This window comes from Panthera uncia, chromosome B1 (assembly GCF_023721935.1).
Source record: "Panthera uncia isolate 11264 chromosome B1, Puncia_PCG_1.0, whole genome shotgun sequence".
In the NCBI taxonomy this organism is placed as follows: Eukaryota; Metazoa; Chordata; class Mammalia; order Carnivora; family Felidae; genus Panthera; species Panthera uncia.
Window position 1 is genome coordinate 2320377 of NC_064811.1, and position 24826 is coordinate 2345202.

Consider the following 24826-nt stretch of genomic DNA (forward strand, 5'->3'; position numbering starts at 1 on the left):
GGTCCAGAGTTGTGGGGTGTGGACAGAGCGGCCCAGAGTTGTGGGGTGCGGACAGAGCGGCCCAGAGTTGTGGGGTATAGACAGAACCCCAGGGTTGTAGGGTGTAGATGGAGAGCAGCCCCAGAGTTGGGTGCAGACAGGGGCTTCCGAGTGTGCCTCCTGGCCTGGCACCCGCCCGGCCACTTTCCTGGGATGAGGCCTTGGGCAGGTGACCGCCCACTCGTGCCTCAGTTCCCCTTAGAGGATGGCTCGGGAACGTGGCCTGCCAGGAGGCCGCTCTTGGTCATGAGGGGTCTGTCCGGGGCCCTGGGAGCGGCCCGTGTCAGTGATGCCGTGGTCACCGTGTGCTGTGGGCGGGGCCCACAGGGGGAGGCCGGCGGTCCCGCAGGGGGCCGGCTCCGGAGAGGAGGGGCGCAGCGGAGGGGGCAGCACCCCCACCCTGGCCGTGGGGTGAAGCGCACGGGGAGGGGTCCTGGCGTCTGGAACGGGCAGTGGGGGAGGGGAGGGGGAGTAGGGCGTGGTTAAAGTTTTACTGTGGAAACATAATTGTCACCGTGTGAACTTCATAAAAATGCCACCCCACCCGGTGGGTTTGACGACCAGAGACCGCAGGCACGCAGGGCTCGGCGCGGGACCCGGACTTGAGGGACGCTCCTCAGGTGGACGGCCCAGTGCTTGGGTGCCCACAGCGAGGGCCCTGGCCGACGGGCAGTGAGGGACGTGGGCACTTCTGGGGCCATGGGGACCAGCGGGGCGAGGGAGGCCGTGGTGGCCAGAGGGAAGGCCGTGGACTTGGGCTGGACGCGCGGGGCGGCCGTGGTGGCTGTGTCGTGGGGTGGGTCGGGGTGAGGAGAGGGGCACCGAGCAGGCCTGCGCGGCAGAGAGAGGGCAGCTGCCGGTGCTGGCAGCCCCAGGGTCAAGGGCAGGCCTCGCTCCCACTTTCTAGAATGAAGGCTGCTGGGAAGGGAGGGCCGGGGAGCAGATGAGGCTGTAGGGCCGGGACTGGGCGCTGGCTGTGGATGCCGGAGGGCGTGGGGGGGGCGGGCAGGGGGGAGGCTGGTTGAGGCTGCAGGACGCACGTGGGAGGGACGGGAGGGACGGGAGGGACAGGAGGGACAGGCGTGCTGGCGGCCGTCCCTCCCACCCTCCCAGGGAAGACGACAGGGGTTCACTTTGCGACTGTGTGGTCTCCCGCCCCGTCTGTGTCAGAACCAACCGGGCCAGGCAGACAGTGAGGACGCAGGAGAAAACAGGGTGTCGGGGCGGCAGGCGGTGGGTGCAGCAGGTGCCCTGTTACATTTTACCTTTTCTTTGACTTGGTGGAAGTCCTGTAAACGTTTCTTTTTCGAATTAGCGCTTGAAAGAGTTTCCTGTGGCTGCTGTAACAAGTCACCACAAACTTCGGGGCTTCCGCATAGGAAGCCAGAAGTCCGAGATGGGTGTCACTGGGCCGAAACTGAGTGACACCTCGCTCCGGGAGAGCCCAATCCGTCCCCTCTGAGCTTCTGGGGGCCGTCCTCTGTCCTTGGGCCCCGCGTCCCCGGCTCCCCGGCTCCCTGCCTTCCTCCCACAAGGGCCCCTGCGATTGCAGACCTGGGGCCTCTGCCACCTGCACGTTGTCACACCTCCAAGTCCCTGCTGCCTGTCGGTGGTGTTCCCGGTCCGGGAACTGGGACCTGAGTCTCGGGACCGCTGTCCAGCCCCCCGCCGTGCTCGCACCCGGGGTCTGGGAGGACCGCCTTTCATCTCACACAGCTTCTGGGGTGGGGCCGGTGGCCCGGGCAGAAGATCGGCCTCAGGCGACTTGTTCTTACTGCTTGGGGGGTGGGGCGTGGTCGCTGCTCCCTTGACCGTCTGATGAAAACTGGAGTCTCTCCTGAGATGCGCTCTCTGTACACAGGCCCATGTGATTTCCGGCTTCACGCGTTCAAAAGGTCACCTGATCCGTTGGTCCCTGTGCACCGGGCGGAGCTTTTCCCACAGACGACAGGTGCTTTGTCCTTTCTGGCCGTCTTCCGTCTCCCATCCCATGGCTCGGCTGTCCCCAAGCCTCCAACCATGGTGACCCCCGAGCTACACCCTTCCCCGGCTGTGTTCCTGTCACACGGTCATTTCTAGATAGACACACGCACACACGCACACACGCAGATGTGCACACACAGGCACACCCACACACGGACGCACACGCACAGACCTATCCCTCCACACAGACACAAGACACCCACGCAGATACTGAGGGGTACACACGCACACAGATCCCCACAGAGGCACACACGGACACCTTCCCACAGACACAGAGGCACCCCCAGACACGTGTGCACACACACACCATGCTACTCACCTTTTTCTGCATCTTGCTGTCCCTCAACCTGGGTCGTGATCACCCCTCCAGGACGCTGGGTGAAGGGCCAAGACGACAGATCGTCCGCGCCTCCTGCAGTGTCGTCTGAGCTTTCCGTTTTGCCACAGGTGCGGCGGAACCTCTGCTCTCCCAAGGCCCCTCCACCCCTTCCTCTCCCTCCACCTCCCACCACAGTCATAGCTTTTGGTTAAACCTCTGACCCTAGGGATGGTTTGTCACCGACCGGCCAGGACACTGAGTGCAGCAGCTTTCCCACCCGGCCCTGCCACCCGCCTATTCCAGAACTCTCTCCTGCCTTACACCCCCATTGTGGCGGTGCCTGCTGTTGGGGCGTCTTCTCCCGGGGTCCCGCGTCCTGCCCCAGTCTGTTCTGGTCCCGGGAAGGCCCCTGCACGGCTGTCGCCCAGCGTCCCCTGTGCCACTGTCCCTCTGTGTCGGTCCCCGCACTCTGGACCCCTCTCTCCGCCTGGGCTCACTCCTCGTTTTGCTGAAGGAGGTATTCTGGATAGTTAAGGGACATTACGTAGATATTACTCTCATCTTTGGTTCTGAAAATATCTTCACTCCTCAGTTACTTTTGGTTTAGCTGGGTGTAGAATATTGAAAATACTGAAAAATATTTTCTCAGTTTTTAAAAAAAAATTTTTTAATGTTTATTTTTGAGAGGGAGGAAGAGAGAGAGGCAGAGTGTGAGCAGGGAAAGGGCAGAGAGAGGGAGACACAGAATCAGAAGCAGGTTCCAGGTTCCCAGCTGTCCGCACAGAGCCCGACGTGGGGCTCAAACCCAGGAACCGTGAGATCATGACCTCAGCCAAAGTCGGATGCTCAACCGACTGAGCCACCCAGGTGCCCCTATTTTCTCCGGTTTTTGAAGATGTTGCTTCGTGGTCTTCCATTTCCATCACGGGTGCCGTTCTGACTTCAGTTGTCCCGTCTGTGATCTGGCCCCAGGAAGCTCACGGGGGCTTCGCTTGCTCCTCCCGTGCCCCGAACTAGCCCATGATGGTGCTTGTTCTCAACGCTGTGCCGCTGTGCTGAGCACGGGGTGGGGCCCTTCGGCCTGGGGACTGACTTTTCTGTTACTCCCGTGAGAATTTCCTGCTTTCAATCTTGAGTTCTTTCTGGAACTCCGTGTATCTGGAATTGGGATCTCCTGGCTGACCTGCTAATCCCCTGATCTCTTTTCTCCTCTTGTTGATCTGGGAGACGTTTGCTCAGCTCTCGGGAGATTGTGTCCCATTGTCTCCCAGCCCTCTGTTAGTCCCTTTATCGCCATTATCCTTTTCCGTTTTCAAGAGTTCTGTTTTGGTTTCCCTTTTCTTTTAAAAAAAAAAATATCATCTTGTTCTTTATTCAGAGATTTAGGACCTTCTTTTCTGGAAGATAGTAAACATACTTCAAGTTTTTATTCTGGTTTTCTTTTTTCCTTCTCCCCCCCCCCCCCATTTTTCCTAAGACCATAAGACCATCTCTTCCATGAGACCAGGGTGTCTTCCTCAATAGCATTCATGGCTGATCTCAAACACCTAAAACTGCCGGGCGCGTAGAAATATCACGTAGTGTTCACATGTCCTGTGTCATTACTGATGTTGGGTGGGAGGGACTCGGGAGGTTTCCACCAGTTGCTGAGAAAGGTTTTCAGCATCTCCCAACACTGACTGCATTGGTCCGTTTCCGCTTTTTGCTCCTTCACGCTTGGTTCATGTGTGTGAATCTGTTATTAAGTTGGCACACGTTTGTGGGGATGATTGTGCTGATGAATGGGGCTTGAAGCCTCATATTAAGTCAGCCCTCCGAGCTTCCTCACGCTTACTGTTTGCACGGCACACCTCTTCCGTTCTTTTGTGCTCAGCCTGTTTGTGTCCTCGTGTTCAGAGTCAGCTTCTTATAAAACCTACGGTTGAGTCCCGATCATGTATCCAGTTTGACAGTGTTGGCTTTTGAATGTGAACGTTTTATCCATTTACATTTTTCAGTGTTTAAATATCCCTCCCCCAAATTGAAGAATTTTTTTATTAGCTGATAAATAATAAACACAAATTCCTCCAAAGCAACTTGGGGGTGGGGAATAAATAATATTGGGAATATTCCTTTTTTTTTTTAAGTAGGGTTCACGCCCAGAGCAGAGCCCAACATGAGGCTCGAACTCACGACCCTGAGCTCAAGACCTGAGCTGAGAGCAAGAGTCGGACGCTTAGCCGACAGAGCCACCGAGGCACCCCTATTTGGAATACCCTGAAAATTTTTTTTAAATTTATTTATTTTGAGAGAGAGAGAGAGAGAGAGAGAGAGAGAGAGAGAGAAGCCCAAGCAGGCTCTGTGCTGTCAGCTCGAACTCACGAACTGTGAGATCATGGCCTGAGCTTCAATCAAGAGTCAGATGCTCAACTGACTGAGTCACCCAGGTGCTCCATAATTTTTGTTTTGAAAACTCACGTATTTGAAAAAAATTAAGGGGGGGGGGCGCCTGGGGGGCTCAGTCGGTTAAGCGACCGACTTCAGCTCAGGTCACGATCTCACAGTTCGTGAGTTCGAGCCCCGCGTCGGGCTCTGGGCTGGCGGCTTGGAGCCCGGAGCCTGCTTCGGACTCTGTGTCTCCCTCTCCCTCTGCCCCTCCCCGACTTGTGCTCTGTCTCTGTCTCTCAAAAAATAAATAAATGTAAAAAAACATCGGAAAAGAAATTAAGAGGGAAACACCAATATTTTAAAATATTTACTTACACGTCCACCGCTTCTGGTGTGCTTCCTTCCTTCCTGCAGATTTGTGTCTCCGTCTGGTATCCTTTCTCTTCCGCTTGAAACGCTTTAGCATTTCTTGCCTGTTCAGTGACAAATCCTCCTGGTTTTCATTTATCTGAAATGCCTTTATTTTCCTTCAGTGTTAAAGGATCTCTTTGCCGGATGTAGAATTCCAGGTTGCCAGCGTCTTCTGGCTGCTGCATTTGTATGAAACCCTGTCATAGCCGTGGCGTCCCGTGTGTTAGGTGGCGATGCTGCTTTCCAGCTCTCGTCTTTGTCTTTCAGGGCTTCTGTTTTGTTTCGTGTTTCGAAGTTTATTTATTTATTTTGAGAGGGAGAGAGAATCCCAAGCAGGCCCCGTGCCGTCAGCACTGAGCCCGACACAGGGCTCGGACCCGTGAACCATGAGATCGCGACCTGAGCCAAAACCAAAAGCTGGACGCTTCACTGACGGAGCCCCCGGCACCCCTATCTCTCGGCACTTGAGTGCGATATGCGTGGGACGGTTTTCTTGGTATTCATCCTGCCCTGGCTTTGTTGAGCCTCTCGGATCTATACGTTTGTAAGTTTTCACCAAGTCTGGGGAAAATTCGTTCATGGTTTCTTCAAGTATTTTTTTCTATTTCATTTATTCTCTCCTTTTGGTGTTCCTATTACATTTATTGTTGGTGCTTGATGTTGTCCTCCTGGGCATCAGGCTCTGTCCATTTTAAAAATCATTTTTGTCAGTTTTCATATTGGGTAGTTTCTATTAATCTGTCTTCAAGTTAACTCACCCCTCCTTCTGCCTCCAGTTTGTTCTTAATCCCATCTGGTGAGTTTCCACATTTCAGTTACTGTAGTTTTTATTTCTAGAATTTCCACTTGCTTTACAAAAAAATTTTTTTTTTAAATTTTAAAGTGAGCTTTACACTCAGTGCGGGGCTTGAACTCGTGACCCTGAGATCAAGCCGCATGCTGTACTGACTAAGCCAGCCTGGTGCCTACTTTTATTTATAGTTTCTGTTTCTCTACTGAGATATGTCATCTGTTTATTGTGATCATATTTTGCATTAAAGTTTTCACTTTATATTAGCTGCCTTAAGGTCTTATCTGCTAATTTCAACCCCTGGGTTTCTCAGGATCAATTTCTGTGGACTCGTTTTTCTCTTGACTGTGGGTCATCCTCCCGTTTCTGTGAACATCGGGTAATCCTTGATCATGTGCTGAGCGTCGTGGACGGTCCACTGTGGTGATTCTCACTTCTGGAGAGTTTTGCGTTTTGTTCCGGAAGTTAATTTGTCTTGACTCAAACTGAGATCTCCGCTCTCGTCTCTGCCTCGCGCACTTGGCCTACCAGCTCCTCGCTTCTGCTCCTTGGGGCAGCTCAGGGGCTGGCCGAGTTTACAGACCCACCTCAGGGCTATCTGTCTTCCAGGCTGCCTCCTTTCTGAGACATTGAGGTGTCCCCCTCACTTCCAGCCGTGCCCAAACTCTGTTCTCGGCCGTGAAGCTAGGAGGCTTGCTGCCTTCCACCAGAGTTCCAGCCGTCTGTACGAACGCGTGTCTTACCCAGGGCAACCCGTTCTTTTAGGGGACGACCCCTCTGCTTTCCACCTTCAGATGCCTTCTCAGCTGCCTTCAGATGGTTGGCTTTCGTATCTTGTAACCGGCCGGAACTTGATTTAGCAGCATGGGAGAACGCGTGAGGCTCTTTGCTTCACTGCTAGACCTCCTCGTGCTTTGCTGAGTAGCCAGGCATCGATCTTTGGGTTCACTTGTTTCTCGTCAGGAGAATCCGGGAACCAGGGAGTGAGCGCCTCTAGTCTAAAAGCTTTTCCTTAACAAACCCAGGACATCGTAAAGCCCAGGGCTGGCTCTTCTGTGACCTCTCGGGCTGGCGACCCCGGGGCCCGGCTTGAGTTGCCTGGGCGTGGGGCTCCATCTGAGGCCGGAGCGGAAGGACGCAGACCACTGGCTCAGGCACCGTGTCCTCCACCCCACCGTCCAGTTAGACCCGGGGCAAAATGCTTTCCGTGCGCGGTTTCCGTCGAAGGTAAGGTGAAGGATGGGGCCCCTGTGAGGGTCAGCTAGGATAGCGTGTGTGCGTCTCATGTGGGGGACTTTTGTCGGTGACCGTTAGTGACGTCACGTCCGGGCTTGCGGTGTCGTTGCCTGAGTGGATGTGCCCCGGAGGTGCCCAGGTGGGAGGCTCAGACCTTGTGGAGCACGTCTTTTTTTTTTTCTTAATGTTCATTTATTTTTGAGAGAGAGAGAGAGAGAGTGTGAGTGAGCACGAGCGGGGGGCGGGGTGGGGTGCAGAGAGAGGGGAACAGAGGATCCGAAGTGGGCTCTGAGCTGACAGCAGAGAGCCCAGTGCGGGGCTCGAACTCACGAACCATGAGACCGTGCCCTGAGCCGAAATCGAGAGCCGGACGCTTCACTGACCGAGCTACCAGGCGCCCCTGTGGCTCCTCTCTGAACGCGGTCAGAGGAGCTGAGCCCGGGACACATGTTCCCCGGGAGGTACTGGGCAGGTGCCCAGACCACCCGCTCCCCAGAGCCCCGCGTCCCTGGTTGCCTGGAGTCCAGCCAGATTCAGAGTCACAGCCGGTTCTGTGGGGTTCAGCATTCAGCAGCCCGTCGGCTTCCTCGCTGAGAGGCGAGGGCGGCCGGGGCCCAGGGGGAGGAGGGCTCCCTGCGCCCGTCTGTCGTGGTAGTCTCCTGCGGCTGTGGTAACAAAGCCCCACAAACCGGGGGGCTCCAAGTAGCAGGAATTTGTTCTCTTGCCGTTCTGGGGGCCAGGAGTCCGCATCCAGGTGGCGGCAGGGCTGTGCTCCCTTCGGGGCTCTTCTGGGGGCCGCTGGTGGTCATGGGCTGTGGCCGCACCGCCCCGCCTCTGCCTCCGTGTTCACGTGACCTCTCCCCTGCCTGCGTCGGACCTCCCCTCCGCCTCCCTCTCATAAGGACACTTGGGATGGCGTCCGGGGCCCGCCCAGATCATCCAGAAGCATCTCCTGTCTCAGAATCCTTAACGTAAGCCCGCCCGCCCGCAAAGACCCTGTTTCCAAAGGGGGTCGTTTCCAAGTTCTGCGGATTAGGGCCTGACGTCCTTGGGGCCACCATCAGCCCACGACGCCCTGCCAGGACCTGGGAGGTGAGGAGCCAGGTGGGGTCGCCAGGGGGCGGGGCCTCCTGCCCGCGCGACCCCCTCTGGTCACCCCTCCTCCATTGCTTCCAAATGGGGTTCTGCCCTCAGCCTCCCCGTGGGCGGGACCGAGCCTTCCCCACGCTGACGTGGGCACCGGGACTGGGCGTGTTTGTGGCCTGTCCTGTCTTCCTGGGAGTGACAGAGAAAGATGTGGAGAGCAGAAGGATTTCTGTCAGCCCTGCCTGTTCCTCCAGATTCCTGTAGGGAATGGCCGAGACTATATGTGGGCAGGAGAATGTCACGTGGGGGGCCTGACATAAGGCCCGTTTGTTGACGAGGAAAATCGTTCTCAGCCTTTCGTAGGTGTTCAGGGGTGAGGCAAGGAGGCAGGCGAGGGCAGGGGATTGAGTGAGGGGGGCCGGCGGGCAGGTGGACGCAGGGTTGGCTCGTCCCCTCCTGTCCTTGGCCTGCCGCCGTCCACTCTGCCCAAGGAAGCGGCTGTGAGGGGTCGGGAGAGGTGCGGGGAGGTGGGGGGCGAAGGGGGAGGGTGAAGGGGGCGGGAACGGAGGTGACAGTCCGGGTGCAGGTAATGGGAGACGGCCGGGCTCCCGCGGAGAGGAACCAAGGGCTACTGAGTCACCATGAGGGCCTCCCCCTCCTCCGTCCCTTCGGCTAGATTTGTCAGACAAAACACCATGCAGTATTTGGGACATATTTAGACTAAAAAGTTACTCATTTTTTACCTGAAATTCACACTTCACCGGGTGTCCTGTATGTTTAACTCGCTAAAGCCGACAACTCCGTAGTCCCGCTGTGCCCGGGCTGAAAAACCACAAACAATAAATATTGAGTAGAGATAAGAAAGGAAAGTCAGGGGGCACCTGGGTGGCTCAGGTCACGATCTCGTGGTTTGTGGGTTTGAGCCCCGTGTCAGGCTCTGTGCTGACAGCCTGGAGCCTGGAGCCTCCTTTGGATTCTTTTTTTTTTTTTTTTTTTTTTAATTTTTTTTTTTTGATGTTTATTTTTTTCTGAGTGGGGGAGGGTCAGAGAGAGAGGGAGACACAAAATCCGCAGCAGGCTCCAGGCTCCTAGCTGTCAACACAGAACCCGATGTGGGGCTCAAACTCAGGGACCGCGAGATCATGACCTGAGCTGAAGTAGGAGGCTTAACTGCCTGAGCCCCCCAGGTGCCCCAAGCCTGCTTTGGATTCTGTGTCTCCCCCCTCTCTGCCCCTCCCCCGCTCCTGCTCTGTCTGTCTCTCTCTCCTTCAAAAAATAAAAAAAGTTAAAAATAAATAAGTAAATAAATATTTAAAAAAAGAAAGTCAATTAACAACAGGAAGGGAAAATCGAGATGGCTTAGCCCCCGTATTTCAAGATATTGAGCTAGAATTTGTTTCTGGAATGGAGAATAGCCCCCCAGGCCCATCAGCTACAGATCCTGGAGGGTCGCAGTTCCCGCTTGGCGTGCTCCTGACTCTCGGCAGTGGTCAGGCAGGTGCCCAGAGCAAGCCGGGCTCCCGGGAGGTCTGCCCGCTGGCTGCGGGGGTAGGTTGGCCTCAGTCTGCCCTTTGGGTCCTGCTGGGTCCTGGCCGTGGGGGCTGGGCGGGGGCGGGCTGCGGCTTCCGGCCCTCCTCTGAGCTCCTGGTCGGCGTGGCGCTTCCCCTCCGTTAGGACTTCTGAAGTTCACGGCCTCGGTGTGTCCTCACCTCTGGCAGGTGGACCCTGAGTGGATCCGGATCCTGCCTGGCCCCGCGTTCCCCTGCTCGCGGATGGGTCCCGATGCCCACACGTGCTCCGAGTGTGGGTGCCGCTCCCTCAGAAGGACGTCGGAGGTGACCTAGTGCCACCCCTGGGCTGACAGCAGACGCGGCTGGCGTGTGGGCCCGCCGGTCCGCAGGACAGTTGGGGCGTCCGTGGGCATTGGAGGAGATAGTGGGGTCCGAGCTGAGCCGGGGAGCGGTGAAGGATGGGGAGGAGTGAATTCTCCGAAGGAGTCGGGCTGCGTGGTCTCCCGTGCGTCCCCCTGACCTTCCGTGGGTGGCCGTGCCGTCCGCCAGCAGCGGCTGGCACCGGGACGGAGGCGGGGCCGTCACTGTCACTGTTGAGAACGGTCTTCCTGTGCTGCCGAAGGAGCCGGTCCGCAGCCGCCGAACGAATGAAGGCGCCCACGGGTGAGGCAGGCGCGGGACGGTCCTGAGGCGGTGACCACAGGCCTGCCCGCCAGGCACACTGCGGTTTGGGCTGGCCTCGGCAGGCAGGCTGGGTCCCCAGAGAAGCGGGCCAGCGTTACTGGTTGGAGATGAGCCCGAGGGAAGGTGCGGGCAGGTGGAGGCGGGCCTGGTGGCTTCAGGGCAGGTGCCGGAGTGAGCGGGAGAAGGCGCGGGGCTGAGCTCTGCCCCGGAGGCCAGGTGACGGCGGGCTGCTGCGGGGCGCTGGGGGTCTGGCTCGCCTCCCTCCTGCCGAGCTTCCTTCCGTAATCGAGGTCTTTCTTAAACTCCTTCTTGTGTGGAAAACGTCCTTCATGTGACGTGAATAAAGGAAGTCACGTCGCGGCGCCCCCGCCTCAGTAGCTTTGTGCCGTCCAGCACGGCGGAGGGAGTGCAGAACGACAGGGGAGAGTCCGCGGGGCAGGCCAGTGACCGGGCCCCTGCGTGTGCTCGGGGGACGCTGGTTGTGGATGTGGACGCCCATGCCTGGTGTCGTCCCAGGCTGCAGACTGCCCCACCCCCGAGCCCCTGTGAGCCCGGTATGACAGGGCGCACTGCCCTAGTGGTCGAGGTCTCCCGTGTTGATTTCTCTTTGAGATGAGAGAGCATGTGACGTTTGCTCCTCTTGATGGGCTCGCCCACAGATTTTGCTTGATGTAAACTTTATGTCCCAAAAGATTAGAATCCCTCAGGAGATATATGAGTGTTTTTGAGCCAGTAAAACGGACCTTTGTAATTTAAATGATAGTCTTTCTGCCGAATGTAGACTTTGTCCTCCTCACGCTAGGAAAAGGGCCAGTGCTGGGTTAGAACTGCTGCTGGGAGCCGGCCGGGGCCTGTAGGTGGGACACCGGGAGCCGGCCGGGGACACCTGTGCCGCTGGGCACCATCCTGTCCCCGCAGGCCCTTGTGTCTGGAGGGCTTTGGGCACTTGCGGTGGTCGCGGGCCTCCCTGTGTGGCCACCGAGCCATGACTGGGGCCTGTGACTAGGACTGGGGAGCAGGGGCCGAGGGGGGCTCAGCCGCCCCCCCACCCCCACCCGCACCACCGCCCACTCAGGGCCACGAAAGTTCTCCTGAAGGAGGAGGCTGGGGAAGTTTCCGGCTAGTGTTTCAAGCTTTCTTTATGTAGTCAGTATGACATTAGCATAACTCTTTTTTCGACTCCACGGTATTTTCGGTGTTTTCGGAATTCCTAATGCTATTAGGCTGTGGGTAGTAACTGTACATACGTTTTTCTGATGTGTTCCGAGAGACGAGACCTTCAAGTTGCCAGTGTTTAAGCTCTTCTCTCTTTTTCTTATTTCTTTCTCCTCTTTCCTGATTGCTTATAATCGCCCTGTTTCCTGATCCGAGAGCTGCTTTGCTGTTGGAGTAAGTTCTGGTCTCCCCTGCTGATCCCCGCGGGGGTGGGGGGGGGGGCTGGGGGGGCTGCTTAGCGAGGGGCAGGCTCTTCCTGGGGAGTGGGGAGCCCGGCCAGGAGGGCAGACAAGTCGCGCTCTCAGATCCGAGGTCCCTGCGGCTTGGCCTCTTGGTTTCTTTGGACGTGAAGTGTTGAAACCTCAGGAACCGGCATTAAAAAAAGCCCCACGCACAAAGGCTGCATAATCACAAAGTGCCGAGCTGGAGCATTTTCTGTATTGTGCTCTTCTGTTCAGCCTTCTATAAATCAGTCAACAAGCACACACACTAATCATCCCCGTGGCTGCTGAGCTGCCCCTCAGGCTGGATTGGCGTCACATTGGGGGACGAGGCCACTGAGGAACCGAGACAGACTCTTTGAGGGCCAGGTAAGTAATTTTGTCGGTAGAAAAACCTCAAGGGAGGTCAGCCTCTCACGTGCTGACAGCGAAGCGAGAGGCGGCCGGGGGCGTGCCGACGGGCCCAAGCGGAATTAGCCGAGTGTGTTCAGTCATGACTGGGCAGCCTCGCTTTCCTCGTTGGCGCGACCTGCGAGGTCCCAGCGGGGAGGTAGTCATCCGGTGGCCCTTTCCCTCAGCCAGCGTGTTCCGCTCGGTCGTCCGTTTCTCTCAGGTGTGCACGGTATGATTTCCTGACTCAGCACATCACAGATTAGGTTTGAGGGAACGTATTTCGGAGCGTTAAGCATGCATTGCTGCCCGGAAACAAATGCAGGCTGCTCTGTGTCGATAGTAGGAGTGAGAGCAAGTCAAGTGAAATCGTTCACGGTTTTGCTCGTCACCGCTGCTGCGTAACAGGTAGTCCCTGGCACGTGGCGGCAGAGGACGACCCGCGTTTCTCACCTCGCAGCTTCTGTGGTCGGCACTGTGAGGCTTAGTTGGGTCCTTTGTCCCAGGGCTGTGCCCGCGGTGGTGGCCAGGCCGCAGCGGGGGACGGTCTGCATCCGGGCTCGGCTCTCGTGGGGGCGGCGGCCCCGGAAGATGTGACGCAGCTGCCGGCAGGCCTCGTGACCTCGCCGGCTGGCGGCCTGAGACATCGTTCTTTGCCGCGGGGGCTGCTTCTTAGGGCAGCTCGCGACCCGGCAGCTGACTTCCTTCGGCGTGAGCGAGGGAAAGCTGAGGAAGACAAAAACCAGTGTCTGTAGTGCTCTAGGAAGTGACGTCTCCTCCCTTCTGCCCTGTTTACTAGGGGTGAGGCGCCAAGTTCAGCCCGGATCCCACGGGGAGGGACTGCCGAGGGCGGGACGACGAGGAGGGTGCCATCGACTTGTATCACAAACACAGAGAGGCGGCAGGGGGCTCTGTCACCGTCCAGCCTCCGGCCCCAGTGAGCCCCGTCCCCCCCACGTGCAGAACACTCCTCCCGAGACCCTCCCACGGCAGCGCCGGCTCCAAGTCCCGAGTCCCGCCACGGAGACGGACTCCGGGCGTGGGTCGGCGGCCCGGATGTCGCTCCCGGGCACAGCCCCCCGAGCGCCGCCGCTCCCCATCCTGACCCGGGGAGGCCGCTCTCAGCCCCTCCACCTACAGCAGAGCGTGGGACGGCCGCTGCAGACACGCCTGCTGCTGACGAGGGCGTGCGAGGGCACGAGGGGTCCTCGGTGCGTCAGTGCTGCCTGGCAGGTGTGCAGGTGCCCGGCTGGGTCCCCGGTATTTGTGGAACGGATGCGGACAGGCACCGGCTTGCTCCGTTGTATCAGCAGAGCCGTTGTAGGGCCTCGGGTGTTTAGGGGAAAGCGTGAGATTGTACACGCGGAAGGCACTGCCGTCCAGTAGCCGTTTTAGAAGAGTGTCCTTCTTTCGCCCCCGAGCCCAAGATGTCTTTTAGGGAGGGCACGGGAAATCTCCCTTGCCCGGTCCGTGGGGGGCGCGAGCCCACCCCTCTAGGACGTCCGGGGGCTCGTCGACGGCGCACTGCTGGTGTCTCTCGGGCTCTTCGTGTCAGGGCCGCGCCGTGGACGCCGGTGGGGACCTCTGGGAGCATCGCCCGCCGCGCACCCGGCCGGCTGGCTCGGGTGAGTTCGGTCGGCGCCTCTGCCGACGCGGACGTGGGGGCAGCGGCCCGACCGCCCCAAGGCAGCCCTGCGCCGGCTCGAGCTTGCGCCACGGGTGAATAAAAAGAAACGCGCCCGGCGAGTCCAACAAACGGCACGAACGGGAGGCTGCTCCCAGACAAGGGACACGCAGTTCATCGCGACCGCCGTCGCCACGGGCAGACTCACACACAGAATGCCTCGTTCGGCGCCTCCCTTGCCGTTCGTTGACCGTCGCGCTCACAGACGTGTTGGGACAGGCCACCCTTCCCTTGTGGAGCTGCCACAGGTTTGAAGTCTCGGGGACGGGTTTACGGCTCGGCTGCTCGCACGAGTGCTGGAGGGGGCGGCCGCACGTGGGGAGCGTGGCCAGGCCGCGGGCGCCCTGTGGACACAGCGTGGGGACACGGCCGCCGTGACCCTGCCGCGACACCACACCCGGGCCTGCCGGTCAGCCGCCTTCTCCCCGCTCGCGTGTTTGTTCTTCCGCCCGCCTGTGGGGAGCCGCAGAAGCTCCCAGGGCTCTGCCGTCCTCTGGTGTTTTCTGGCAGGTTCTGTTCCTTCATACAAGACCTGTCTTCTCTCTCTGACAGTTTTTATTTTATTTTATTTTTTTAACGTTTATTCATTTTTTGAGAGACAGAGTGAGACACAGAGTATGAGCGGGGGAGGGGCAGAGAGAGGGAGACACAGAATCCGAAGCAGGCTCCGGGCTCCCAGCCGTCAGCACAGAGCCCGACGCGGGGCTCGAACTCCTAAATGGCGAGATCGTGACCTGAGCCGAAGTCGGACGCTCAACCGACTGAGCCCCCCAGGCGCCCCTCTCTGACAGTTTGATGGGACTCATTTCACTTACCCTGCGCAGCATTTGGTGGCCACTTTGTTTGAAGGTTCCCGTTTGTCTGTAGCTCGGGAAAAGAGTCCGTTAATTTTTGGACCAACTAACCAACCAGGTTTTATTGGGTAAACATTGACTACCACTAATGAATTTAGTCAGTCTGTCCATCCACCCCCCCACCCCCCCCCCCACCCCTCTGTCCACCCCCCCTCCCTCCCCATCCATCTGTCCTTCCCTCCGTCCTCCATCTGTCCATCCATCCACCCATCCATCCATCCATCTCTCCATCTATCCCCCCCCCCATTTCCCTCCATCCATCCATCACTTCCATGCCCCGCCCCCCATCTCTGGACCTGTCTCCAAGATTCTCTGAAGAGAATTTTGTTTTCCACATAATGTACAATTTAAGTCCTACAACCCAAATGCACCCTACAAACCTGGGGAACCCTTTCTGGCTGCCCTCTGTGGGTGATGTAGCGACAGACGAACAGAGAGACTTATCACCGAATTATCCACGTTTTCTTCCCCTCCAGTCCCGCTTGTCCCCTTGGCGGCTTCCTGCTCCAGCCTATTCTGTACCGATCCCGCCCCTGGTCCCCCTGGTCCCCCTGGTCCCCCTGGTCCGCCTGCTCCCTCTAGAGGCTGCCCTGTGTTTGGGGTTTTGTAGGCTCTGTTCACTTGTTCTTCTGTTTGTGGTAGCCTTTTCCTGAGGCCGCCTCTTTGTGCATGTGTGTGTGTCCTGGTTGGGGTTCCGGGAGTCTCTTTGAGACCCCGCTTGTGTCCGCTTCTGCCCGTGTGTCTGGCTGGTCACTGAGACAGAAGCAGCTTTGAGGAAGAGTTTGTTTCGACCGTTAAGTTTGAGGTGCCCCCAGACTTGCGGGAGGGTGTGGGTGGGAGATCAGCATGTGGGAGACCCTGGCCTCGAGGGGTCCAGTCGCTCGGGGCGGAGGGAGCGAGCTGGGACCCCCCACACTCGAGGCCAAGCAGAGCAGGACCCGGAAGGGAGAGGCGCAGCGTGTTGAGTTTGTTGAGAAGCCAGGGAATGCAGACCCAGCAGAGTCTGTGGGACGCGGCTCCCTGGGCTCGTTGGTGGCCAGGCGAGCGTGTTTGCGGGCACGAGGGGCCGGAGGCCCGTTTGCAGAGGGAGGGCGAGGGTGGGAGACGGGGTGCGGAGACCCCAGGAGGGTGAGCCTTGGAGGCGCTGCCGAGGGGAGGAGAGGCGCTGCGGGAAGATGAGACCGGCGAGAGCTTTCCTCCTCTCCAATTCAGAGGGGCTCGGGGACTGTGAGAAGCTGTGCGGTGGCCCACTTGAGAGGGAGCCACGTCACGCCAGGGGAGAAGGGCAGTGGGCGTGGCAGCTTCCTGAGAGAGTGGGGGCCTGGGGGGGAGGCCTAGGCGGAGAAGCCAACCCGAAGTGGGAGGGTGTGCGCAGGGGGGGAGGGGGGAGGCTGTGCACACCGGCCGCGTGGCTGCTGGGCTGGCGGGACTTGTCTGTTCCCTGCAAAGGAGAGCAGCAGGGGGCCGAAGATGGGTGGGTTCGGGTGCTCATGAGCGGAGCAGGACCCCTCAGGGGCTGAGGAGCATGACTTCGGGGCGGGGCCCAGGCCCCCCGGGCAACGGTGGCCGCACAGCACGTGCTGTGGAGAAAGCCCGCCGCCAGCTCCCCTGGGGTGGGGTGTCCCCAGGTGGGCGCGGAGGATGTGAGGGTGAACAAGGATCTGAGCGGGCTCTTTCCCGGTGGACGGGAGGCCGAGGGGGAAGGGCAGGGGTCACCAGGGAGCAGGGGTGAGGCCACGGTCGGAGAGGAGCCGGCAGGACACAGGTGGCCCTGAGAGGGCTGGCCAGGGTGAGGAGGAGGAGGCTTTGGGGTGAGGAGGCTCAGGGATGGTGGAGGCTGGGGGTGGCACAGCTGGTGGACTGCAGGGGCCGGTAGGGTGGGGGAGGGGGTGCGGCCTGGGCCCAGGGGAGGCGTGCGGTCCTAGGTGCATAGATGGATGGGGTGGGGTAGGTGGAAGTCAGGGACCAAAGAGGAGGAGGGGGGGGAGGGGGAGGGGGGGTGGGGGAGGGGGAGGAGGTGCTTCTAGCAAAAGGCGTGTTTGTCGCGCAGAGTGAGGTGGTGGGTGGCCGAGTGTGGGAAATGGGTTCGTAGCTGCGGGGAGGGCTCTCAGCTGTTAGGCCTTAGGGTCACCCACGAGAGGAGGACTTTGAAGCTAGAGAGGAAAGGGGTCCTGGAGGGAGGAGGGACAGGGGCATGGAGCTGGTGGCACCATTTTATGGGGCACAGCGGGTGGGGGCCGAGACTGCCCTCGGGTCCCTGCCGCGTGTGCTGTGCCCTCGGGTCACTTGGAGGCGCTCCCTGAGCCGCAGGTGTGCAGCCGGCGAGTCCGCGGGCGCCTCCCAGTGCCCTTGTCCCTGAGCCGTGGGGTCCTCCAAGGAAGGGCCCGTTCCCTCACGTGGCAGTCCTGGCCTTGCCCAGGTCCCACCCACAGTCCCGCTGGAGCCCCCGCTGTGCACAGGCATCGGGCGGGTGGTGGGCCAGGTCAAGGGCAACGGGAAGGGCCCCTTACGGGTGAAAGGTCAGCGGGGACGTTGGTTGTTGGTGCCTGCTAACGGCCCGGAGGGGTCTTGGTGAGCCAGGACCCCACCAGCTCGTCCTCGGGCGTTTTGGGGACCTGCCGTGCCGGGGAGGGCAGATCCCAGGTTGGTGTAGGTTTCGGGGAGGGCAGGGAGCGTGTCCTGGGTTCTAGGGAGCTTTCCGGAGGTCAGGCGGCGGGCCGCGAGGAGCGATCAGACTGGGTGAGGCCGGGATGCAGGGACGGTCAGCGTGCGTCCTGGGGTGCGTGACTGCGCGGGGGATGCGTCGGGTCCCCGTGCACGTTGCGGGGAGGTGGCGCCTGGTGGTGTTCGGTGGCTGGAGGTGGCTTAGGGGGAGGGTACGAGGGGCGGGGTCTGCTGGCCGGAGGGTCCCAGTCGGAGGGCGTGGCGTGGTGCCGCCAGGCTCCCGCCGCGGAGGGATCGAGGGATCGGATCGGGCGTTGGAGGGGCTGTGAGTACGGGTAGCGCCTGCCGCGCCTGCCGCGGAGGGATCGAGGGATCGGGCGTTGGAGGGGCTGTGCGTACGGGTAGCGCCTGCTGTCCCAGCCCCAGGGCTGCCTCTGCCTCTTCTAGGGACCCCTCTGTGTGGAGACGGAGAGAGCTGGGTTCAAATCCACCGGTGACGCTCACTAGCTGCGCAGCCGTAGGAAGTTACTCGGCTTTTCCGTGTGTCCATTTGCTCATCTGCAAAATGGGAACGGTCGTACCCACGTCAGGGCGCCGTGGCTTGCGGACACGCGTGTTGCTACGTGTAAAGTCCCGGGAACAGCCCTGGAAGGCCCCCCACCGCGAGCGCTTCCTCCGCGCCCGGCGCTGTGCCCGAGCTCCCCGCTCCTCCCGCCCGGTAGTTCCCGGTCTCCCTCCGGCCGCCGCGCACCGTGGGTGCTGTGCTGTGTGGCTTTGGCCTTTCGGCCCCGTGCTCAGCTCCGTGCCTGTCGCACCGCGAATGTGACTCTGGTGGCGCAGTCGTGGCGAGCCGGGGCGCCGTCCTCACAAAACGCCCCCCTGCACGGGGAGGGGTGGGGGCCGAGCCGTGGGGGGAGGGACTGCCGGTCCTCCTGCGGGCACCGAGCACACAGCGCAGTCTGGGGACTGTCTGCCTCTTCCTGCGCCTCCCTCCTTGGGGCCTGTGGGCTGCTCAGGGCCCGGCCCGTCTGTGGCTTCTGGGTCTGGGACGCTGCCGGCCCGGGCTGGGCACACATGGGACCGTTGTATCCCGACCTCAACCTCAGGGGGGGGGGGGCAGGAGGGGAAGCATCCGGGCAGCCGGTGTGTGTTTACTTCTAGGTCCCTCCAGTCTGAGGCATGAGTCGGTAAAGGAGTGACATTGTCACTCGGAGGGACTGATCCTGGTCGTGGGCGCAGTGAGAAGGGGACCGTGCGTCCTACTGTCTGTGCTGCTGGGAAGCTGTCGCTCCTTTCTGGCCTCGATCCCCTTTTCCGTGCAAGGAGGAGGCCGGACTGGACGGTGTCTTTGTCCGCTCGGCCTGCTGCAGGACACCGCGTGCGGAGCAGCTTAAACCACAGCCTGTTTGTCACCAAGGGCCAGGTGCTCACAGAGCCAGTGTGTGGCGGGGACACTTCCTGGTTCCGGATGGTCGCCTTCTCCTGTCGTCACGAGGCGGAGAGCAGGGACCACGGGGGGAGGGGCGAGGTCCCTCTCTCCTCTTTTACGAGGACACCAGGGGTAGCATTTCAACACCCTGTAAAGTGGGGACATGCCTTCAGCCCACAGCAGCCCGTCCGGGTGTTGCCACCTGTCAGAATCACCCAGAAGGTGTGTGGGGTGGGGGTGGGACCTTGTCAAAACAGGCGGCTGGACTCACTAACCCCGAATCTCCTGGTGGAGGAAAGGGGCCCAGAACAGGCACCTGAGTGGCCCAGATGGCAGAAATGCCCGTGGGCGTTGGAAACTGTGCCCTGTGGTTTCTTCTGGATTTCCCCGTCTGCCCCGCTCGTTTTACTATGAGCTGATGCGGTTTAGGGAAAAGTTAACATGTAGGCTGTGCTTCTAAAGTGTGGCTGCAGGCACGGAGACGTGACTTGGATGAATTAGAAGGAGTTAGCGGGACACGACAGTGCGAGTCGACCAGAAATATCTGGGCAGGCCACAAAGAGGACCGTCACCCTGGGTCACATCTCAGTGCCACGACTCTGGCGTGTGGAGGGATTACAGACGGGTGGCCGGGAGGTCTTCTGTCACCGAGGAGGGCAGGAGGGGCTCGCTGGCCCCTGTCCTGGGAGGGGTCACGCCCCCCCCCATGCTGTTCCCTGCACCTGTGCGCCCCCCTCCCCCAGCACTAGGCTGGTTGCCTTAGCGCAGGCTCCGTGGCTGCGGAACAGTGACCGCGGCACGACTCCGTTCCCTCTATTCCCTCAGTTCTGGGGGTGGCCGGTCAAAATCAGTGTCACCTGCTGCGGTCACAGTGCGGGCAGGGCCCTTCGTCCTGGGGCCGCAGGGGAGAGTCTGTCCCCTCGCCTTTTGTGGCTTCTAGAGGCGCTCTGTTTGTGCGCTCTGTGGCCCTTCCTCTGCCTTCACAGCCTGCTGCTCTGGCCTCGGCCTCTCTCTGACTCTGAGCCTCCTGCCTGCCTCTGGTGAGGACCCTGTGACCCTGGGGCCTGCCCGGATCATCCAGGATAAGCTCCTGGATGGCGGCTCCTGGAGGGGGGCGTCAGGGGTTGGGCATATCTGGTGGGGGAGCACCATTCGGCCTGGAAGAAAGAGGCCCAATGAGAGACCCTAAGACACTATTCTTGGCCAACTTTAATATACGCGTTTCTAGTGACGACTAGCGAATAGTTGGATGTCCATAGTCCTGAAATGATTAATTTATCGCCACTTAGGTATTAAGCGATATGGCGATTTAGAAATAAAGTGTTCTCCTGTGACTCTTACCTCCCAGGATGATTTTATTCAAACCCGCGTCCCGCACACCACGTTCTCTGTGTCGCCACGTCCGCCCGTGGGGCTGCCTCGGAGCAAACCTTTCTGTTCTCCAGCTCCGTCTCTAACTCGCTCCCCTGGCGGACGAGACCCGTCCGCCCGTGGGGCCGCCTCGGAGCAAACCTTTCTGTTCTCCAGCTCCGTCTCTAACGCGCTCCCCTGGCGGACGAGACCCCGCACGTGTTGTCACAACGCGCCCCACCTGACGCCCCGGGAGAGGATGCTGGCAGCTGGCGCCTGCTTCCTCGGGACTTGCCCCCCCCGCCCCCCCCCGCTTTACCCTGTGCCAATGGTGCCTCGATTTCACCGGGGTAAATCCCAGCCGTGAGCATGACTGTGCCGCGTCCTGTGTGTCCTCCTCGTGGGGCATCAGGTCTGGGCTGGGCCTGGGACCCTGACGCAGGTGTTTTCTGTGACAACCAGTACTTTTAATGATGAAGTCATCCCCTGGAAGGATTAAGGTTCCTATTCGCTTTTTTGTTGTTTTACCTGTTCTGTCCGGTGGCCTCTGTGGTTGACTGAGGTGGTTTCAGACTGACGTATTTTCCCCCACATGGTATCTTGTTCGAAGGCAATTAATCGAGGGAGGTGGCGGGATATGAGAGACACAAGCTGACTCTTCCCTGAGGGAGAACTGGTCGTGACGGAGGGGCTGTGATCAAACGGGGGGGTCGGCCAGGTCACCCAGGTGCCTTTCTACCCCAGGTGTGTGGCCCGCGCTGCCTTTCGCTCTGGCTCCTCCCCTCCGGTTAAGACGCCGTCGGGGTGGCCGGGAGGGGTGCCTGGGCCTGCGCAGGAGCTGGGAGCCTCCCCTGCGGCGGCCCTCGGACTTCCCATCCGGGCAGGCGGCACTGCCACCGCCCTGTGTTCCTCGGCCCTGAACGGTTGGACGGGCGTCCCTTCCGGGAGACACGCTGTCTGCTCGTGGGAAGTTTCTTAGGCTGACCTGAAGGTTCCCTGTGCAGGCTGCTGCTTCTCTCTCACTCAGACATTTGTGTGGTGACCAGAGACTCTTCCTGTGGTGGCTTTTGTCACGAGCTACATTTTTATGTTTAGGAGATACCGGTAAGCAACGGGAACACGGGATGTTTAATAACAGGCCGTTTGTTCTCTCCCTCAGGGCGTCACTTCAAGAAGCAGCACGGTAGGCTCAGGCATTCCCTGAGCGCGGCCGCTGGACTAACGAGCTATGCCCCTGGTGTCGCAGGCCCGGCGAGATGTATAGAGCAGGGGACGCGGTGCAGCGTCCGCCTCACGGGCCGGCGCCCCCTCGCCTGAGGAGTGTGGAGGTGGCCAGAGGACGGGCAGGGTATGGCTTCACGCTCTCTGGCCAGGCGCCGTGCGTGCTCAGCTGTGTCCTGAGAGGGAGCCCCGCGGACTTTGTGGGCCTCCGGGCCGGAGACCAGATATTTGCCGTCAACGAAATCAACGTGAAGAAAGCATCCCATGAGGACGTGGTGAAATTAATCGGGAAATGTTCTGGTGTCCTGCACATGGTGATTGGCGAGGGCCTCGGCCACGTGGAGTCCTGTTCCAGTGATGAAGAGGTTGGATTTTACGAAGGAAAAGGCTGGCTCAAGCCCAAACTCGATTCGAAAGCGTTAGGTATAAACAGAGCCGAGAGAGTCGTGGAAGAAATGCAGTCTGGTGGGATTTTCAATATGATCTTTGAAAATCCTAGTCTCCGTGCAAGCAGTTCCGAGCCCTTGAAATCGAAACAAAGATCCCTTTCGGAGTCAGCTGCCGCGCGATTCGACCTTGGACGTGAAAGCGTAAATCACCCGAATCCCAACCTGCTTTCTAAGGAGGAAATATCAAAAGTTATGAATGACGATTCCGTTTTCAGTATCGGCCCCGAGAATCACGAAGATTTTGCGTTAGATGCGAGTATTTTAAACGTGGCCATGGTCGTGGGCTACTTGGGGTCCATCGAACTTCCTTCCACGAGCTGCAACCTGGAGTCCGACAGCTTACAGGCCATCCGTGGCTGCCTGCGGCGCCTGCGGGCGGAGCAGAAGATCCACTCCCTGGTGACCATGAGGGTCCTGCACGACCGCGTGCGGCTCTGCACCGACCAGGCTGCCGTCCTGGCCGAGTACCCGGCCGAGAAGCTGGCCTTCAGCGCCGTGTGCCCAGACGACCGGCGGCTCTTCGGGCTCGTGACCATGCAGACGAGCGACGACGGGAGCCTGGCGCACGAGGACGAGGGCGCCTTGCGGACTTCCTGCCACGTGTTCATGGTGGATCCAGACCTGTTCAATCACAGGATCCACCAGGGCATCGCTCGGCGGTTTGGGCTGGAGTGCACGGCCGACCCCGACACCGGCGGCTGCCTCGAGTTCCCCGCATCCTGCCTGCCGGCCCTCCAGTTCATCTCCGTCCTGTACAGAGACATGGGCGAGCTGATCGAGGGCGTGCGGGCCCGGGCCTTTGCCGACGGGGACGCGGACGCCCACCAGAACACCAGCACCAGCAGCAACAGCGACAGCGGCATCGGCAACTTCCACCAGGAGGAAAGGAGCAGCCGAGTGCTGGTGGTCGACCTGGGTGCCGGCTCCGGCAGGCACGGCCCCGGCAGCGGCGGCGGCTGGGAGGGCGCGGGCGGGAGGGGCTCCCAGCCCCGGGGCGCCCCCTGGGGCGGGGCCTTCTGCCTCGACCCCGAGGGGGGCCCCCCGTTCGAGGCCGCCCCGCAGGCGGACAGGTGCCGGGACTTCGGTAAGCACCTAGGGCCCGCCGCTCACGTGGAGCTGCCCCCGGCCTCCTCGCGGAGCTCGGTCCCCCCTTCCAAGAGGGGTGCCGCGGGCCATGGCCAGCGGTGGCTTCCGGTGCACGTCCTGCAGGAGTGGCCGTGCGGACACGCCAGTGACCAGGAGTCGTACACGGACTCCACCGACGGGCGGTCCAGCGTCAACTGCGGCACGCTGCCCCCGCCCATGAGCAAGATTCCCGCGGACCGCTACCGGGTGGAGGGCAGCTTGGCACAGGCCCCGCTGAGCACCCAGAAGAGGGACTGGCCCAGGAAGGCCTTTGGGGTGCAGAACCTTTTCGGCCCCCATCGACAAGTTAGAAAGACTAAGGAGGACAAAAAGGTAAGCCCGCTGGGCGCGGTCTACACACGTGAGCTTGAGTTTGTGACGCGCTCTGTCCCTGGTGGAGCGGAGCGTGTTGACGGCCGAGTCTCCAGTCCCGGCTCCGTCGGGCTGCCCTGTGCCTCTGTCGCCACCACGGGGTGTGTTTGGTCACGTGCTGCAGGCTCTGTCCTGCCGGGGAGCCCTCTGGGTGCTGCCCCCTCTCTCGGGCCCTGGGCGGGACACCTGGGCGGGGCGGGTGGCGCAGCCTGGGCTGAGGCCCTCCTTCCTTCGGGCCGTTTCCTGCTGCCGGTGCCTGGGACGGTCCTGTCCCTGGCCCCTTCAGAGCCGATGCCATCTGTGGGCTCGGGCAGCACGCCCTTTTGAGGTGAGAACACAGTTTTTTTGTTTTTGGTTTTTTTTTTGGTTGTTAATGTTTTATTCACTTATTTATTTTTTTGAGAGAGAGAGCGTAAGCGAGGGAAGGGCAGAGAGAGGGGGACAGAGGATCTGAAGCGGGATCTGCGCTGACAGCAGCAGGCCCGATGTGGGGCTCGAACTCATAAACTGCGAGATCATGACCTGAGCGGAAGCCAGATGCTTAACGGACTGAGCCACCCAGGCGCCCCTGAGGTGAGAAAATTCTTGAAGCACAGAGACTGTTGATTTCAGGACAGGATGCTTCCCAGGGTGTGGATCCTTGCTCTGTGTCCTTCATCTGGAAAATCCTGCTGTGAAAAAAGTGGCAGCTGAACTCAGCAGTGGGCTGGTGGCTCGGCTCCCTGCTCGCCACAGATGAGCATCAGGGGGACCCGCCGGGGCCGGCACTGCCCTGAACGTGCCTGTGTCCCTTTGGGGCCCTCTGCCTCCCCCCCGGGAGCTCGGTGTGGAGCCCGAGGGCAGGAGTCAGCGTGCGGGACTTTGCTCAGCAGGGGGGTGGCCAGCGGCACTGGTGGGACAGGCCGAGAGCCACCGTGTGGCGGTCGCTGTAACCGTGGAGCGGTGTTTCCAAGGCACTTTCCTCGGAGGACTTTCGTGATTGTAAAATTCCTTTTCTGCTTGGGTCCGCGTCCTGGTTCTCAACAGTGGAAAATGTCACAACGAATCCCTCCGAGGGCGGCTGGCAGGTGAGGGCAGGGTCCGGGACAGAGGAAAGGGGAGGGGCGGCTTGGCGAATATTCTGTTGGCAATCACACCCTTCCCGTGTCGTAGTTTTCACCCTAAGACACGTTAAAGACAACAGAAAGCGGGAGGAACGGACAGACTCCCCCCCAACTTTACCTCCTCCAGGAGGCCATGGCCACATTTCCACGTATCTAAGGATGGATGTTTGTTTTTATAAACAGTTGTGATCGTGTGGGTTTTCGACTCCTGTTTCTAAACTGCGGGCGCTTGTGGTTCTGCCACAAGCACACCCCATCCCTCGTCCCCCCGCCGCCCCGGGGCTGAACCGCACGGGGCCTGTGTTCTCGGGGCACGGCCGCCC

The 24826-nt window shown here is 60.2% G+C and overlaps 1 protein-coding gene across 4 annotated transcripts in view; it reads left to right on the forward strand.

Annotated features, from left to right (window-relative positions):
- Positions 1-24826, forward strand: part of RGS12 (regulator of G protein signaling 12) — a 116921-nt gene that overhangs the window by 707 nt on the left and 91388 nt on the right. For 3 of the 4 annotated variants that reach the window (XM_049630213.1, XM_049630216.1, XM_049630217.1), the window contains exon 2: positions 21393-23361. In XM_049630213.1, coding sequence (XP_049486170.1) covers positions 21490-23361 — 1872 coding nt within the window. In that variant the 5' untranslated portion in view covers positions 21393-21489. Of the gene's footprint in view, positions 1-10433; positions 11816-12099; positions 12232-21392; positions 23362-24826 lie in introns of those variants that run through there. The other variant, XM_049630214.1, reaches the window with a different exon arrangement.